Here is a 16902-nt window from a genome sequence, read left to right as displayed (position 1 = left end):
TGGCCAATCCACCTAACCCACACATCTTTTGGACTGTGGGAGGAAACCGGAGGAAACCCACGCAGGCAGGGGGAGAATGTGCAAACGCCACACAGACAGTGACCCAAACTGGGAATCGAACCCGGGTCCCTGATGCTGTGAGGCGGCAGTGCTAACCACTGTGTCACAGTGATGCCCCTGCGATTTTTAATTCATTCAATATCCACCCTGCTTTGAGTCAAAAACAGTACAATTAGTAAGAGCCACTTAGCTGAGTACATCACAATGATTCCCTACAGTTGCTGTTCCTACTCAGTAACACTAAAGACATTATCCTGGGGGGACGTAAAGTCGAGCCTTTGTTAGATGTGGTGCTCCTAGTCACTTGGCTGATGGCAAGGATATTCTCCCTCAGCTGATTGCCTTTCAATACTTACTCCAAACATCTTGCTCCACCTGTGAGCTAAGACAGTGAACATTAATGGTGGCTTGTATTCAAGGTGAGGACTGGTCGTCAAAACACAGTGACTATATTTCCAACAACAGCTGTATCTTCCCGCCTCCAAAAGAAAATATTCCGTTCTAAGAAGATTACATTGGTTTATTATATTTTAAAATGCACAGAATAATATTCACAATCATCATAGATTACATCAAAGTTATAGGACGTTATAGGGTAAAATAAGCACTCGCTGCGGAGAATTCCATCTGTAATTAGGGGGCTACTTAAAGCTGCATTATAGATTCAACCAAGCAGTCCTCAATATATATATATATATTATATAAATATAATGCAATGCTCAGTGATACAAAAATGCACTGGTTTAAAATTCCAACATTTTACTATGGTGTGGCTTCAAATCACAAATCAGCACTTTGAGCTTGATCGTCACTGAAGGGAACTTCAGGGAAAGCAAGAACTAATCAAGTGTTGAGTCCAAGCATAGCAAACTACAATCTGAATCTAGAAAAGCTGACCAGGTTTAACCATGTTATATTGTTAACCGATCTGACTGATTTAACTAAACGCTACATTATTGAACCATCTCGGTGAATGAGGAAGAACGCCTGATCCACTGGTTCCATGATCCACTGCTCCCGACTAACTGATCTCCCATGCAAGCACAGTGCACATCGTCACACTGAACACAAGCCATTAAGTGAGGAAAATACATTTCTTTTTTAAAGACTGGATGAAACGCCACTTGGTAAGACAGTTTATTTGGAAGCTCCTACCAGTCTGGATGTCCATTTACAACACGCAGGGAGCAAAGGCATCAAGCTGTCCACATCATTTTGTTTTTACGTGACTCCAGTGGGAACAATTTCCCCGTTTCGTTCTTCGCAGGAACAGTTAGTGCGCGAGATGATGCGGCCTCTTCTTCCGGGTGTCATTCCACAATCAACTTCTTCAGGGAGTTAAGGTAAGTGGGAATGAGAGAGGTGGAATCTTCATCATTCAGCATTTTCTCGCCGCGACCTTCTGACCCAGCTGAGCTAGGGGACCTGACGAGGGTGGCAAAGGGGGAATTGTAACCCTGTGGATTAAGACGGAGAGAGTCAGAGAAGTCGTTTGTTTGCATCCTGTATGTTTTGATGTATATCAATCGTGTTGGCTAGTTTACAGGCTGATGTAGTCTGGTAATGTATCAGACAATATATCAGTGACTCCGTCTACACTTCCCGCTGCCTCGGCAAAGCAGCCAGCATAATCAGGGATCCCCCACACACCCCGGGCATACTCTCTTTCATCTTCTTCCATCGGGAAAACGACACAGAAGTCTGAGGTCACGTACCAACCGACTCAAGAACAGCTTCTTCCCTGCTGCCATCAGACTTTTGAATGGGCCTATCATATACTAAGCTGATCTTTCTCTTCACCCTATCTGTAACTGCAACACTATATTCTGCACCCTCTCCTTTCCTTCTCCCCTACGTACTCTATAAACTTTATCTGTATAGCGCGCAAGAAACAATATTTTTCACTGTATACCAACACATGACAATAATAAACAAATCAAAAAGACAAATTGTGCAAGAATTGTGACTCAAATGTTATTTTTCTTTGATTTAAAATATTGTGCAGCGTTAAGTACACAAGACTTGGCTTCCATAAAAAGGAGACTTTGACCTGGGGGTGACCACTGACTTATCCAATGTCTGGACAATCTGGTGCAGCAATTACTGAAAGCAAATAGGATGTCGATAAATATAGCCAGAATAGCGCAGCATGACTCTGCAGACGTAATCCTAAGGCTTTTACAATGTCCTCAGTTGGACATGCACACAAAATAGCATCGAGCAATAAGACTGATCCCAAATCGAATGAGGAGAAACAAAATCAAAGATGTGAAAAGCTCAACTGCAAAGTCGTGTATTTTTCCCAAAATAGGTTTTAAGGCACAGATTTCCAAACCGTGGGTCACAATTCCCGTTGGGGGGTAACGGGATGAAATATTGGAGTGGCCAGGGCAGGAACTGTAATGGCAGCTGTGGAGAAGCCCAGTGAAACTTGTGTAATGGGCTACGCTGAAAGAACTGCCACTCGCAGCATGCTCTATGCCAAGAGTCTGCGAGCCACCATTTTACTGCTTGGAGTTTAAAGTTTATTAGTGTCACAAGTAGGCTTACATTAACACTGCAGTGAAGTTACTGTAAATCCCCTAGGCGCCACACTCCGACCTGTTTGCGTACACTGAGGGAGAACTTAGCACGACCAATGCACCAAACCAATACACAAATATAAATACATGCACAGATGCATACATGTACACACACACACACTCAGAGACAGTTAAACAGAACACAGGAAGGTACAGACACAGCCAGTGGTTTCACTGAGCTCTGAAGTGGGTTAAGGTTAATTTGGGGGTTGTGAGGAGTTGGGTTGTCCTGGGGTGATGGGGAACTGGCTGCAGAATGCCAGCTGGGTGAGTTGAAGACTGCGAGGAGTCAGTACCCACTCGATGCTGGCACAGGCTGTGAAGCAGAAAAATGCAAAAAGTGAGGTTCAGCAGTGCGTCAGCTGGGTTTGAGCCTGTGCAGGTAGAGAATTCATAACGTTAAAAACATGTTAGATAAAGGCAAAATACTGCAGATGCTGGAATCTGAAACAAAGACAGAAAATGCTGGAAAATCTCAGCAGGTCTGACAGCATCTGTGGGGGGGAAATAGGGCCAATGTTTCGAGTCTAGATGACCCTTTGTCAGCTGAAGAGAAGGAAAAACAGACATGATTTATATTATCAGGGTGAGGGGAGGGCGGGGAGGGGCTGTAATTGATAAGACTGGCATAGATAAAAAATCAAAGGGAATGTAAGTGGTGGGGCTAAAGGCTGAGAATGGTGCTAAGATCTTGTTGGAATTCAACCATTCAAATTACACAAATATCTCTAGTTTTTTGTCAAGAGGAGGAGACAATTTCCTAATGCTCTGCGGGAGAACCACCTACTCTAGTAATTTTAACCATATTTGATATCTATTTTTGTGTCTGCTCGCTCTCGATTTAGCTGGGAGAGTGGAACTATTTAGGCCACAGGCATCAGATGACACTCAAATCTACAGGAAGCAGTGTTACACATGCAGCACTTTGCCCCTACAAAGCCTTCCAACAGGGCTTGGTAAAGATCTGACGTGTAGCTCACATACCAACTGGTAGGTAGGCCACTGGAGATCTCATCTATCATTGATTCTTTTTTTTTAGTTCATTCATGGGACATGGGCGTTGCTGGCTGCCCAGCATTTACAGCCTATCCCTAGTTGCCCTCATTCAGAGGGCAGTTGAGAGTCAACCGCATTGCTTTGGATCTACAGTCACGTGTAGGCCAGACCAGGCAAGGGCGGCAGATTTCCTTCCCTAAAGGACGTGTCGGTTTTTCTGACAATCAACAATGGTTTCATGGTCATCAGTAGATTCTTAATTCCAGATATTTTTTATTGAATTTAAATTGCATCATCTGCCGTGGCGGGATTCGAACCCGGGTCCCCAGAATATTAGCTGAGTTTCTTGATTAATAGTCTAGTGATAATACCACTGGGCCATTGCCTTCCCCATTAAAAAGAACCCAACAGGTCTCCGTCAAGGCACCATCGCAAGGTTCAAAAAGACAACAATGGTTTTGGGTTCCAAAATCACATCGGAAGCCACCGACTCAAATTGCTGAGGTTTCATAGAAATCATAGAAACCCTACAGTACAGAAAGAGGCCATTCGGCCCATCGAGTCTGCACCGACCACAATCCCACCCAGGCCCTACCCCCATATCCCTACACATTTACCCACTAATCCCTCCAACCTACACATCTCAGGACCCTAAGGGCAATTTTTAGCATGTCCAATCAACCTAACCCGCACATCTTTGGACTGTGGGAGGAAACCGGAGCACCCGGAGGAAACCCACACAGACACGAGGAGAATGTGCAAACTCCACACAGACAGTGACCCAAGCCGGGAATAGAACCCAGGTCCCTGGAGCTGTGAAGCAGCAGTGCTAACCACTGTGCTACCGTGCCGCCCGTTTCTCATCTCTGCGGCCTGTTGGAGTAGCGCACAGCACAGGGGGTCTCTACAATAAATCCCTAACAGTAAGATCCCTAACAGTAACATAAAGCACAGCTGTTTAAATGCACAGGATGACTATGCACTATTTTGGACTTGCACCTTTTAATCTACATTTATTCCTGCTCTGTGGATTACCAATCTCTTGCTAGGCTAGGGCAGCTGAGAGTCGACCACTTTGCCGTGGCTCTGGAATCACATGTAGGTCAGACTGGGTAAGGACGGCAGACTTCCTTCCCTAAAGGGCACTTGTGAACCAGATGGGTTTGTACAACAATCAATGCTTGTTTCATGGTCACCACTGCAGACTACTTTTCAATTGAATATTAAAATTGAGGGCGAATTCTTACCAAAAAAAAGGCAGTGTGTTGTTTCCGGTGAGAGATCCGATGTGGTTCTTTCCAGATCTTACGACACACTGCCAAAAAAGTCAAGGGGATGTGTTTCACACCATCGCACGGGGCGGTGGCGGGGGGGGGGGAAGAACCTCAGAATGCCAGCAAAACCCAGCTGCTCAGAGATCCTGGCACCATCTTTAACGGTGTGCCAATCAGAAACTGAGTAAACCATTACCACCCTCCTCCCCACCACCCCCCCCCCCCCCCCCCCCACCCCTTCCCCCTGCCACCTCTTAGCCCACCACAGAGGTTTCAAGGGCTCTCCCCCCATCTCCAGCTCCTCCGTCTGCTCCGGCAACCACCACAGCTAAATGAATCCCTCTTCCCCATCCCCCCACACCATGAGGGTCCCACTAGGGCACGCCCCTTGGCACAGGTCAGCACTGCCATGTTGGCACTGCATAGGCATGGTGTCAACCTGTGTCAAGGGGCATTGCCAGGCCATGTCCCTCTCCCCTGGGGCTGTACTCACTGTTATGCCCCAGGGGAGACCCCCGCAACAGGTTCATGTCCAGGTGAACCTGCTGTAAATGACACCTGAGATGGGGACAGGTGCTATATAAATGCAAGCCTTCCTTTAGATGCAGGGAAATTAATTTTCTGCTGATTTGCACGGAGATCTTGTCGGCAGGGGGAGCATTAAAGTTGTGACGCCAACAGCGCCAAACACCCAGTCCCATTCACCACACTAAATGTGCCTCTGTACAGGGTGAGAGAAGGCAGCAGAAACCTTTACCGAGGAGTAGCCTTTGCCAAAGCTGGCCCGGTTCTTGGTGCGTATTTTGGTCAATGCTGCCTCGGCAATGTCGGCGCGCTCCTCCGCATCATCTAACTCGTGAACCGTCTTCCGGTACTTCGCAAGGTTCATGTTGGCCTGTTCTTCCTGCGGGGGAAGACAGAAACAAGAAATGGTCAAGAATTCCAAAGATGGGAACTTCCATATGCTCTCCCACCACCCCCTCCCCTCCCCTCACACCTCCTTCCCCCCCCCCACCCCCTCTCCCTGCCCCCTGTGGAATTGGGAAATCGCCCTGCTCCTGGGAATGGTAACTGCATCAAAACTCACTTCGATCCCACATTACTCTCTGTCCCTCACCAAAGTTAAACTGGGTCTCATGATGTTGAACCTGGGGCAGTCTCAGGTACATCGGTTCCAGGTACCAGTTCATCATCGGCAATGACACAGTACACACCCACTCTCCGATAATTAGTCTATACATATCAAGTAAACCTTTCAGGTTTGTCATCCTGACTGACAGGACTTAAGAGTCTTTTGGAATCCTGCCAACAACATCCTGGGGGTTACCATTGACCAGAAACTCAACTGAACTAGCCATATTAATGCTGTGGTTACAAGATCAGGTCAGTGGCTGGGAATACTGCAGCGAGTAACTCACCTCCTGACTTCCCTGTCCACCACCTATAAGGCACAAGCCAGGAGTGTGATGGAATACTCTCGACTTTATTGGATGAGTGCAGCTCCAGCAACACAAAACACTTGAAGACATTCAGGACAAAGCAACCCACCTGATCGGTACCCCACCTGTCAACTTAAACATTCACTCCTTCCTGCACACTGACAGCAGTGTGTACCATCTACAAGATACACTGCAGCAATTCCAAGGCCCCTCCGACAGCACCTTCCAAACCCACAAGTTCTACTGCTCAGAAGGACAAGGGCAGGAGGTGCCACCACCTACAATGCACTCACCATCCTGACTTGGGAATATATCTCTGTTCCTTCATTGTCGCTGGGTCATTCCTGGAACTCTCTCCCTAACAGCCCTGTGGGTGTACCTACACCATGTGGACTGCAGAGGTTCGAGAAGGCAGCTCACCATCACCTGACGGGCTATATATACTGGCCTTGCCAGTGGAGCCCTCACCCAATGAAAGAACAAAAAAAAACAAGGTCTCTGTGTAGAATTGCCATCTGTCAGACAGCACAGGGGTGGCACGGGGCGGCACGGTGGCACAGGGGTTAGCACTGCTGCCTCACAGTGCCAAGGATCCAGGTTCAATTCCCGGCTTGTGTCACTGTCTGTGCGGAGATTGCATGTTCTCCCCGTGCCTGCGTGGGTTTTCTCCGGGTGCTCCGGTTTCCACCCACAATCTGAAAGACGTGCTGGTTAGGTGTATTGGCCATGCTAAATTCTCCCTCAGTGTACCCAAACAGGCACCGGAGTGTGGCGACTAGGGGATTTTCACAGTAACTTCATTGCAGTGTTAATGTAAGCCTACTTGTGACAATAAGAAATAAACTTTAAGAAATAAAGTATGTCATTGGCTGTAAAGAGCTTTGGGGGACACCGTGTGGTGATGACACTAAATAAACTTGAGCTTTTCCGACTCCCCCAGTTCAGCAGCTGAAGCTGCCAGCGTGAGCCGATCCATACTTACCGCTTCCTCCACCTGCCTCTTGTAGGCCTTCAGCTTGTTCTGGAGCCTCTCCACCAGCTCCTGCATGCGGTGCTGGTTTTTCTGATCCTCCTCGGCCTGGAACACGAGTTCCTTCAGCCGCCGCTCATTCTTACGGAGGGTCTTCACCGTCTCGCCGTGACGCTTCTGCTCCGCGTCCAGTTCCGCTTCAAGTTCTTTCACCTGTTACCGAGAGACAGGAGTCAGCAGCCGTGTGTGTGTTATCCAGTGAACTTCACCCTCACAGACGCAATCCCCATCGTGACACCCAACAGGTGAATTCATTTACCCTGCCCCAGTATCTGGCCAGCTTCCTCCAGCTGGGAACAATCCGCAGTGTGACTCACGCCCCCTCGACGGACTGACTGCTCTTACCTACGTTAACTCGGTAACCCCCAACGAGGGCCCGGGTCTATCTGGCCCGTGTTCTTACCCGACCTTCCAGTTTCTGAATGATTTTCTTCCCTCCCTTCAGGGCCAGCTGCTCGGCCTCCTCCAGTTTCACGTTTAAATCCTTGACCTGCGCTTCGAGGCCCTTCCTTATCCTCTCCAGGTGCAGGGAGTGCTCCTGCTCCTGATGCAGTTCCTCGACTAGTCTGACAACCTGAACACAACACAGACAGGTCACTTTAAACATCTCTTTGCGCCACACACACACACACACAGAGGTGTACAGACACAGACACACATACATACACACACACACACACACACAGAGGTGTACAGACACAGACACACATACATACACACACACACACACACACACAGGTGCGTACGCACACAGACACAGGCGTACAGATGCACACATGCAGGTGTACATAGGCACAGGCATGCATACATAATCACATACACATACGTGCACAGACGCACACAGGCCAACACTGCCTCCTGGTGACTGAGTTGTGAATGAGCATGATCTCATGCTCAGAATTCCAGTCCCAGCTACCTTTCCTTCTCTCTCTCTCTCGCTCCCTTTCTCAGGAGACTGATCAGCCCAAGGTGCGTTTGCACAACTTTCCATTTTTGTGACTTCTGAAAAGGTGGCACAGTGGTTAGCACAGCTGTCTCACAGCGCCAGGGACTCGGGTTCGATTCCCGGCTTGGGTCAATGTCTGTGTGGAGGTTGCACATTCTCCCCGTGTCTGTGTGGGTTTCCTCCGGGTGCTCCGGTTTCTTCCCACAGTCCAAAGATGTGCAGGTTAGGTGGATTGGCCATGCTAAAATTGCCCCTTAGTGTCAGGGGGATTAACAGGGTAAATAAGTGGGGTTACAGGGATAGGGGCTGGGTGGGATTGTGATCGGTGCAGATTCGATGGGCTGAATGGCCTCCTTCTGCACTGTAGGGATTACATGATCCTACAAAAAGCAGAAATTCCTTCCAACCAGCAGTGGGACAAGCCGCTGCTTCAAGTGGAGACTTGCTTTTTGTTTCACCCCTTTCCATGACCTCAGGATGTTCTCAAAGTGCTGGAAAGCCAATGAAGCTGCAGTGTGATAGCGGCCAGTCAATGGGGCAGCAAGATCCCACCCGCAATAACCAGACCAAGCAGCAGCTGGGAACACTCAGCAAGTCGGGCAGCGTCTGCGGAGAGAGAAAGGGGAGTTCACTCCAATTCACCGGAATATTACCGACCGCTTATAATTCAGATCTCCAGCATCCACAGTATTTTGAGACAAATCAGGTGCTTTTAAATAAGAACCAGGAGCAGGAGTAGGTCATCTGGCCCCTCGAGCCTGCTCCGCCATTCAATAAGATTACAGCCAATCTTTTCGTGGACTCAGCTCCAATTACCCGTCCGATGAACCAGATGGGTTTTTAGGACAATGGTTTTAATTCCAGATTTTTATTGAATTCAAAGTGCACCATCTGCCGGGATTCGAACCCCGGTCTCTGGATTACTAGTCCACTGTCAGTGCCACCACACCATTGCCGCCCCCAATTTAGTGATGCTTGTTGAGTGATGAACATTGCCCAGGACAAATCCCTCTGCTCCTGGGGTTTATTTTGGGTGGAAGTTTCATCAGAAGAAAGGCTTCTCCGATGGTACCTCACTCAGAGCATCAGCTTAGGTTACTCACTCGAGGCCCTGGAGTGGGATTTGAACCCAGCACCTTCTGACTCAGAGGCAGGAACGCTGCCCATTGAGCCAGCGCCGGGTACAATAACTGGGTTTTACCCTCTTAGAAAAGCACAGATACTGTGGGAGCCGGTGGTTTAATGGTGAATGTGTCGGTGGAGGAGGGGGATGAATGGCAGAGGCTGTGGGGGGTGAACAGGTGCACAGAGGGAGGGCTGCAGCTCGAGGCTCTACACTTCTCGATGCTCATCGACTCTAAGCTGTCACTGATCCCTGGGACGTTATGTGCGGTCGGCTATTCACAACATTCAGGGAGCTGCGAGCTCAAATTCCCCTGGAATGGAAAGGATGTCAAGAGAGGTGTCAGGAGTCAGGGATTTGCTGAAACAGCCTTGGCTCGGAATTGGGGTGGAATCTGATTGCCGGGGATCATGTTATACTGCTGCATGCACATTCCCACCGGGGACCAGTCAGCTTTTCAGCTGTGAACACAAACCCCCTCCAGAGACGGCCTGTCTGAAGAGTCAGCTCTGAGGGCCGGCGGGGAGAGGGCTGTTAATTACAAACACAGAGTGAATGGACAGGGGGCTGTGTGGGAGCAGCCTGCGGTCATCCTCCCAGGCCCCAATTTCACTCGGAAGCCCCCCACCCCAGGCCCACCATCCCCACATCCCCAGACTTTCCTCCCCCACCCTGGTTTCGCCTGGTGGTTATCACTCCCGAGTTGGGCCAAGTGAAAGGCGGCACTTTTCCGCTCCGGTGCCTGCCTGCCGCACCTCGACCTGAAGTTGTTCTTTCCAGTAACCGGAGCGGGGGGGGTGGGACGGGGGGGCACTGGGGTCCTTTCTAACTATCAAACTCGAGGCTCGAATGCCCTGACCCACACACTGTGCCCCTCACCCACTGAAAACCACAACCCCAGCTCGTCTTATTCTCCAGCTCCTCACGGGTCACAAGCTGGCACCCACCCTGTGAGAGGCACTGGGTTCAGACCCTCCTGCTCCGTCCGAGGTGTCTGCTCTCTGACCCGAATTAACGGCTCCTTTGTTATGTATTCACTTGCGACAGAGCATCGAATCCCTACAGTGCAGAATGAGGCCATTCTGCCCATTAAGCGTGCACTGACAACAAAGTCTGAAGACACGTACCAACCGACTCAAGAACAGCTTCTTCCCTGCTGCCATCAGACTTTTGAATGGACCTCCCTCACACTAAGCTGATCTTTCTCTACACTCTAGCTATAACTGTAACACCACATTCTGCACTCTCTCGTTTCCTTCTCTATGAACGGTATGCTTTGTCTATATAGTGCGCAAGAAACAATACTTTTCACTGTATACTAATACATGTGACAATAATAAATCAAATCAAACAATCCCACCCAGGCCCCAATCCCTGTAACCCCACCTATTTATCACAGTTCTCCTGATACTAAGGGGCAATTTAGCATGGCCAATCGACCTAACCTGCACATCTTTGGATTGTGGGAGGAAATCGGAGCACCCGGAGGAAACCCACGCAGACGACACTAATTAATTTTTAAACCCAAGGCTGGAATTAAACCCAGGTCTCTGGTGCTGAGGCAGCAGTGCGAACCTCTGTGCCACCCTAAAGCATGTTTCAAAACAGGTTCTTTGGCTGTGTTTAAGCAGTAAATGTTCGCTGGTGTTTTTCTTTTTAAAAAAAATGCCCATCAGCTGTTTATAACTAAACTACATCTTGCACAGACGTAATAAAGGCTCTGTACTGCAACTAAACTCCCAGCCGGGCCACTGCTTTGGCTGCCCAGCTGCTGCAGCATGGAGCGGCACTGCCACCTGCTGGCCGCTTGTCAAACTCCATACAGAATGTTCAATTGCTGGCAGGGATCAAGGGCAGTCATTCAATCGAGCTGGTTCTGATGACACACAACACCGCTAAAGATGCACAAGCAATTTGCCATTCGCACCAGCTGGCAGACTCATTAAAATCTGCACTATTTAAAGTGAATTGAAACACGAACCCTGATTCTGGGTGTGAGCAGCAACCACAGCTGAGATATACTGTTGCTGGATAAAGGATGCTGGGGTGATGTTGTGACCCACTGTTTTCACCAGCCTGGAGATTTTGGGGGCACATTCAGTCATATTCCACACCCTGTACCCTCCCAGTAAATTTAAGATTCTATTCTGGTTGTTACTTTTCTTTTCCAGATCTCACTGAGCTTTTGCAGCATTGTACGTTTCTCTGCCAGGTACCTCTGAGCTGTAATGAAGAGCCGAGCTTCAAGGATCAGGATTCACCAGGACAGTGCAGCACTCCCTCAGTACTGACCCTCTGACAGTGTGGCACTCCCTCAGTACTGACCCTCTGACAGTACAGCACTCCCTCAGTACTGACCCTCTGACAGTGCGGCACTCCCTCAGTACTGACCCTCTGACAGTGCGGCACTCCCTCAGTACTGACCCTCTGACAGTGTGGCACTCCCTCAGTACTGACTCTCTGACAGTGCGGCACTCCCTCAGTACTGACCTTCTGACAGTGTGGCACTCCCTCAGTACTGACCCTCTGACAGTGTGGCACTCCCTCAGTACTGACTCTCTGACAGTGCGGCACTCCCTCAGTACTGACCCTCTGACAGTGCGGCACTCCGTCAGTACTGACCCTCTGACAGTGTGGCACTCCCTCAATACTGACCCTCTGACAGTGCGGCACTCCCTCAGTACTGACCCTCTGACAGTGCGGCACTCCCTCAGTACTGACCCTCTGACAGTGTGGTTTTCCCCCAGACCTGACCCTCTGACAGTGCGGCACTCCCTCAGTACTGACCCTCTGACAGTGCGGCATTCCCTGAGTGCGAAGCCCAGGCCTTTCTCATTAGGAGACAATGCAGGGTGAAAGTTCATGGATGGAAATCTGGGGAGTTGATTGAGTGGGCTGGGAGGTTCTGGATGGGGGCCGGGGGGTGGTTACCCTGGCTCCTCTGTATGAGATTTTCCAAAGCTCAGATCATTGCCGTTCTCTGGCAGTGATATCACTCACATCCACCGGGGGAAATTCTTCCAGAAAAGTCCCAATTCAGTAAAAAACTTGCCGCCGCGCCGCGCGCCCCCCCCTCCCCGCCATTCTCCAGGGCTGAGTCCAGGGGGTAACGAGGAGCAGTGCTGACCTCACAAAGCACCTTCTTCGCCTTATCGTCTGTGCCTCTGTATTCATTGGCCAGCTCATCGTGTTCAGCCCTGAGCTGCTGCAGGTCCGATTCCAGCTTCCGTTTGAGGACAGTGGCTCCTTGGAACTGGGGTAGGGAAAGGAGACAAAGGACAGACCGGTCAGCACTAAATCCAGGAACGTCCCTGACGGGACTTTCCCAAACAATCTGGTTGCAATCTCACCTTCATTCAGTCACACCAATAGAATCATGACACAAAACCATTGGAATTTTCCCTGATCGGTATTTGACGTCTCACAGAATCCCTACAGTGCAGGAGGAGACCATTTGGCCTGTCAAGTCTGTACTGACCACAATCCCACCCAGACCCTATTCCCATAACCAGGCACATTTACCCTGCTAATCCCCCTGACACTATTTAGCATGGCCAATCAACCTAACCTGCACATCTTTGGAGTGTGGGAGGAAACCGGAGCACCTGGAGGAAACCCACGCAGACACAGGGAGAATGTACGAACTCCACACAGTGATCCGAGGCCGGAATTGAACATGGATCCCTGGCATTGTGAGGCAGCAGTGCTAACCGCTGTGCCACCCCACACCTAGAGAATTCTGTATCTTCCCAGCCTCCCTCGTTGGCCCATCGTTCCTCATTGTTTGAAGCCAATTTTCCGGAAGGTACGATTTGGAGCTGTTCTGTTTCCCGTGCCGAGCGCTCCTATCGGGAACGTTGAACTGGCAACGGCCGATCCACCTGACCTACACATCATGGGACACGCGGCTGGGGGGCCGGAGAATTCCCCCCCCTCCTCACCGTGTCTTGATTTTAACTTCATCAAATGGCATGGAACCAACTGGCACTTTTATTTTCATTCTGTACATTCACGAGAGCTGCATTCTGCAATTTATCGTAATTATATCATAGAATCCCGACAGTGCAGAGAGAGGCCATTTGGCCCATCGAGCCTGCACCGACCACAATCCCACCCAGGCCATATCACCGTAACCCCACATATTTACCCTGATAATCCCCCTGACACAATTTAGCATGGGTCACCTAATCTGCACAACTTTGGACCTTATGTATGAAATGTTCATAATGGTGCAAACCTTTTGTTATTTTATAGCTTATCTTTATTTAAACAACATTTGTTTCCGATGATGTTATACATTAGGATTTCTAGTTTGAATAGCATCATGAATTTGATAGCTGCCGCTGTGATGATTTCTTTTTCAATAAACTAGTTCTCTGGAAACAAGTTGTCAATTTCAGAACCCACTTTGAGGAATTTGAAAGGTTTCGAGTCCTCAGTTTCACTAACAGCCTCCGCTTGCCGTTTGAGCCCAGCTCTCCTCACCTGTGTGTTCATCTCATTGTATTTATCGGTCATCTCCATCAGTTCCTGCTCCAGGATTTTGCGGGCTCGGTCGGTCATGTCCAGGGCGCTGCGGGTTTCCTCCAGCTCCGCGGACACCATGCTGCAGCGCCGCTCCATCAGGCTGTACTGCTCTCGCAGTTCTTCGTGCTGGCGAGCATCTTCCTCCATCTGGCTCTGCACGTCCTGAATAACACAGCAACACAGTCCCTTCAATACCAGCCCTGCAGCTGCTCGGGGAAGCGGCAACTCACCGACCCTCCGCCACCCGTTCACACAACGGAAAGAGCTTGCATTTTTATAGTGCCCTTCATCACCACAGGGTGTCCCCCAAAGCCCTTTACAACCAATTACGGACTTTGTTTTCTAAAGTTTAAAGTTTATTTATTAGTATCACAAGTAGGTTTACACTAACACTGCAATGAAGTTACTATGAAAATCCCCTAGTCGCCACACTCCAGCGCTTGTTCTCCACTGAGGGAGAATTTAGCATGGCCGATGCACCTATCCAACACGCCTTTCAGACTGTGGGAGGAAACCGGAGCACCCGGAGGAAACCCACGCAGACACGGGGAGAATGTGCAAACTCCGCACACACACTGACCCAAGCTGGGAATCGAATCCGGGTCCCTGGTTCTGTGAGGCAGCAGTGCTCACCGCTGTGTCACCGTGCCACCCGTGATCACAGTGAGGAAGGAGTGTTCTCATGAGGGCCTGTCACGCTTTTAATCAGGCTGAGAATTCTTGCACCGCTCCGCACTATTGTCGAAAATATGTGGACAGACTGCCAACATCGCTCCGACATGTCACGCTGCTCGTCCCCTGAACACTAAATGGCCGGAAAAATCTTCAAACCATGCAGAGAATGCCTGGAAGACCCATAGTGCCAAAGGATTGAGGTTCTGATGATAGGCTGGAGAAAAGGAGACCAAATGAGGCACTTACAGAAGTATTGAAGATATTAAACCACACAGTCTCATATCGCAGTGACTGTGCTTGTAAAATACTTTATTAGCTGTAAAGCACTTGGGGATGTCACCAGCTCTCCCTCGATTCAGGGATGCTTTCACCTCAGTCTCTGCTACGAGGTAGTAGGCATCTGGGTTCGATTCCCAGCTCGGATCACTGTCTGTGTGGAGTGTGCACGTTCTCTCCGGGGAGTTGTGAGCAGTGTGTTCACTTTATAAACAGACTCTCACATTGCAATGATCACCAAGAGCTGGTGCACAGCACCACCTAGTGGATGTGTATATATTGTCTTGAGCAGTTGCCAACATTTTATACATCAAATCCCTGGACTGGAAAATAATCCTGAGGCACACCTCCTATTTCCCCTCTGTCTTCTCCCCTGACTGAGAACTTTGTTTTTAACCTCTCCCCCGCGCTGCGCCCAGAGTTTTTGCACCCTGTTTTTCTGCAGGTGCATGGGGGCTTTGTCTTCAGCTCCGAGTCCGTGCCTCGGGCCTGACCAACATAAAAGGCCTAAATCGAGATGCGCTGCAACAACTGGCCTCAAACAGTCGGAATCTCTGCTACTGGAGACTACTCTGAACAGAAAGTGCCGCCGTTAACTTGAAGCTGTGATTACGACTGTTGGGTTCAATGTCTCGATGGTTCCCGGTGCACCACATTTAAAAAAAACATGAACACATTTGATCGGAAGCCCCAAATATAATGTGGCTGCAATATGGTAAAGACTGAATCTCAGAATCCCTACAGTGCAGGAGGATATTCGGCCCATCGGGTCTGTACTGACAACAACCCAACCAGGTCCTATCCCTGTAACCCCACTTATATACCCAGCTAATCCCCCTGAAATGAAGGCCTGAGGTCGGAATCGAACCCGGGTCCATGGCATTGTGAGGCAGCTGTGCTAACCACTGTGCCACCGTGCCGCCCTCAATAACAAGCTGTCACGCAGATGAAGAATTGGCCAAATGGGTGGAGGTGAAACAGAAACAAATCGCATCCTCGGCCGGATTCTGGGAAGGTCTCAGCAAAGTAAACTTTTTAAAACCTGTGATGGGGAGAAAAACGACAATAAACAGGAAGGTGTGGAGCGGCAATTTCTGAACAAAACGTCCACAATCGAGGCTTATCACACTGCTCCTCCACTCAACACTAAATGGCCAGAAAAATCTTCAAACCATGGAGAGAATGCCTGGAAGATCCATAGTGCCAAAGGATTGAAGATCGGATGATAGGCTGGAGAAAAGGAGACCGAATGAGGCACTTACAGAAGTATTGAAGATATTAAACCACACAGTCTCATATCGCAGTGACTGTGCTTGTAAAATACTTTATTAGCTGTAAAGCACTTGGGGATGTCACCAGCTCTCCCTCGATTCAGGGATGCTTTCACCTCAGTCTCTGCTACGAGATAGTAGGCATCCGGGATGTAGGATTCGCTTCCTTTTCTTCCTCCCCTCAGAATATATTGAGGATATAAATGCAAGTTCTACCTTTCTATATAAGGTTAACCTGGAGCTTTCAAAAGTGACCCTCCCCCTGTCCTAGACTCTCCCACAAGAAGAAATATCCTCTCCACGTCCACTATGACCAGTCCCCTCAGGATTTCCGAGATTTCAATCAAGTTGCCTCTTACTCTTCTAAACCCCAGCCGATATAACCCTCGCCTGTCCAACCTTCCCTCATAAGACAACCCGCCCAGGTCAGGTATTAGTCTGGTAAACCTCTGAACTGTGAATTTAAGTCCTTTTTTTGGGGTGTGATACACAAACTTATAATTCACCTTCATTTTTTGGAAGTTCCAAATGGATGTGATAAGATGGACCAGACTCCTTGATTTTGTATTTTAAATTATCCCCGTGCGCTACTGGGCTCGGTCATTCCTGCAGCTTCCAGCTCTTGGGGCAGCACGGCACGGTGACACAGTGGTTAGCACTGCTGACTCACAGCACCAGGGACCCGGGTTCGATTCCCGGCTCA

At 49.3% G+C, this 16902-nt stretch overlaps 1 protein-coding gene across 3 annotated transcripts in view; it reads right to left on the bottom strand.

The window, feature by feature from the left end:
* Positions 1–1183: 1183 nt before the first annotated feature.
* The window catches only part of LOC144501539 (putative uncharacterized protein MYH16), a 273480-nt gene continuing 257761 nt past the window's right edge, over positions 1184–16902 (bottom strand). For all 3 annotated transcript variants that reach the window (XM_078225360.1, XM_078225362.1, XM_078225361.1), the window contains 6 exons: positions 13936–14139; positions 12578–12703; positions 7785–7955; positions 7334–7534; positions 5670–5816; positions 1184–1517 (listed from right to left, as the gene is read on the bottom strand). In XM_078225360.1, the coding sequence (XP_078081486.1) occupies positions 1371–1517; positions 5670–5816; positions 7334–7534; positions 7785–7955; positions 12578–12703; positions 13936–14139 (996 nt within the window). In that variant the 3' untranslated portion in view covers positions 1184–1370. The remainder of the gene's footprint in view (positions 1518–5669; positions 5817–7333; positions 7535–7784; positions 7956–12577; positions 12704–13935; positions 14140–16902) is intronic.

Source organism: Mustelus asterias, chromosome 12, assembly GCF_964213995.1.
Source record: "Mustelus asterias chromosome 12, sMusAst1.hap1.1, whole genome shotgun sequence".
Taxonomy (NCBI): Eukaryota; Metazoa; Chordata; class Chondrichthyes; order Carcharhiniformes; family Triakidae; genus Mustelus; species Mustelus asterias.
Note: the sequence above shows the minus strand (reverse complement) of the source record. Positions and strands in the feature narration are given on the sequence as shown.